Source organism: Sclerotinia sclerotiorum, genomic scaffold (assembly GCF_000146945.2).
Source record: "Sclerotinia sclerotiorum 1980 UF-70 scaffold_4 genomic scaffold, whole genome shotgun sequence".
Classification (NCBI taxonomy): Eukaryota; Fungi; Ascomycota; class Leotiomycetes; order Helotiales; family Sclerotiniaceae; genus Sclerotinia; species Sclerotinia sclerotiorum.
The window spans coordinates 2,033,375-2,035,177 of NW_001820832.1; the positions used below are offsets into that span (position 1 = coordinate 2,033,375).

Below are 1,803 nucleotides of genomic sequence, written 5' to 3' on the forward strand. Positions count from 1 at the left end.
TGGTGAGGAGGAGGATGTGGGAGAGGGCGAGGGGCCGGGTGAGGGGAGTATGGTGGAGGTGGTGGGCTTGTGTAAGGGGTGTGTTGGGGAGGTTTTTGGTGCGGTGGGTGATTTGAGTGGGAATGCAAATGGAAATGCAAATGGGCCCGAACAAAGTACGGCAGAAGGACAAGAATATAGACCAGTAGGTGGCGATGCAGTCTACGCCGAGAGTCTACAAGCCGCGGGACGAAAGAAGGAAGCTCCTCATCTTTCTGCTTTTGAAAAATTGTCGTTGTTGGGTACTTAGTTTCTTTCTTGATAGTTTAGTAAAAAAGAAAGTTTTTGATTTCTACGAATCCTTCTTTTTAAATATGGATAGATAGATAGATGTGAGTGGATCGAAGTGGTAGAAACTATGTGTGTTGAATTTAATATATACTATAACACCACGCACGAACTACGAATGCCTTGAACGGGGCTATGTGCCATGGATTCCATACATTTACATATTTTTTTTTTATCATTCCAAATACATAATATACATGCATAATCATCAAGCGGCCACTGGTACTGGCTCTGTAGACGTAGATGTAGGTGGAGAAGTAATGCCAGCTTCCCCAGCCTCTGTAGTTGCGGCTCTTTCAACCGTGCTAATACCCACCTGTCTCATGATCGTTCCTCTCCTCCGAGAGATCACCTCTCCAATTTTCAATAACATGCCTCGAGTAAGCTTACCCTTGCCCTTTGCTTTTCGTAGTGCTCTTTCTCTCTTATTAAGTTCCTTCAATGGCGTCCTCATTGAAGCAATCGTCGTCTTTTTTGCTTCGTTTTGTCTGTCTTCTTCTAATTTTCTCTCTACGTATTCGGGGTCATGTCTCGTCCTGAATACCGAATATTTATTTCTCAACTCATCAATCACACTCGCGGGCATTGGTGGTGTGAGGAGTGTGGGCACGAATGTTTTTTCTTCTACCTCCATTCTCAGGGTATCGCAATCATAGTCCTTCTTCTCTCGAGGTTCAGCTTTGGGCCATGGAATTATTATATTGGGACGGTCACCGGCACCAGGGATTATACGCTGCCATTTGACTGTTTGGGCGTGGCGGTCTCGGAACATTTTGTGGTGGGCGAGCTTTTTGGCGATTACGTCGCGGGTCAGGCCGGTTATAGGGTCGGTATAGGGAAATACTAGTTTGACGTTTTTCAAGGAGATGCCTTGGGGGAGGGAGCGGGTGGGACGGGCGTCTTGGTCTTCCTCTGATTTCATCCATTCAGGTATTGCGAAATCGACCTGATGATTATCTTAGTGTGTGCTAATACAGGATCCGTGGTGGGGGTAATTGGAGAGTGGATGGCACGAGAGATCCTAAAACATACCATGTTCAATCCCTCACAATAAACTTCCGCCCTCTGTTTATCAACTTTCTCTACCTTTCCAATCTTTCCCTTATCTCGCCCTTGAATCACAACCACTCTATCCCCCGCCGTAATATTTAGATGTTTTTTCCCACCCCATAAGTCTAGTATCTCCAAGATTTCTTTCCTCCTCGCAGCTGGTTCCTCCACGAAGTGGGATTCAATACTGCCATACTTATCGGCCTTTGAACCCACATCTCTCTTGGGAGCCAACTCCTTCAATTCCCAATCCTCCCTTCGCGCCACCTTATTTTCCTTTGCCCGTTTTAGGTTTTCCCCATTCCACATTCTCATCCTGTCCTGTCGAATAGCGAACTCGTCCAGTTCATTTTTGCGCTGCCGCCTTGCAAGCCGGCGGACGGCTTGCTTTTCGGCAAGTATCGTACGCCGAATTACTTTTTGCAT

The 1,803-nt window shown here is 46.5% G+C and overlaps 1 protein-coding gene across 1 annotated transcript; it reads right to left on the reverse strand.

Annotated features, from left to right (window-relative positions):
• Positions 1-535: 535 nt before the first annotated feature.
• SS1G_03866 (hypothetical protein) lies at positions 536-1,803 on the reverse strand (the record flags this gene model as incomplete). The annotated part of the gene is made up of 2 exons (XM_001595726.1): positions 536-1,273; positions 1,360-1,803. The coding sequence occupies 2 exons, from the start codon at positions 1,801-1,803 to the stop codon at positions 536-538; spliced, it is 1,182 nt and encodes a 393-aa protein (XP_001595776.1).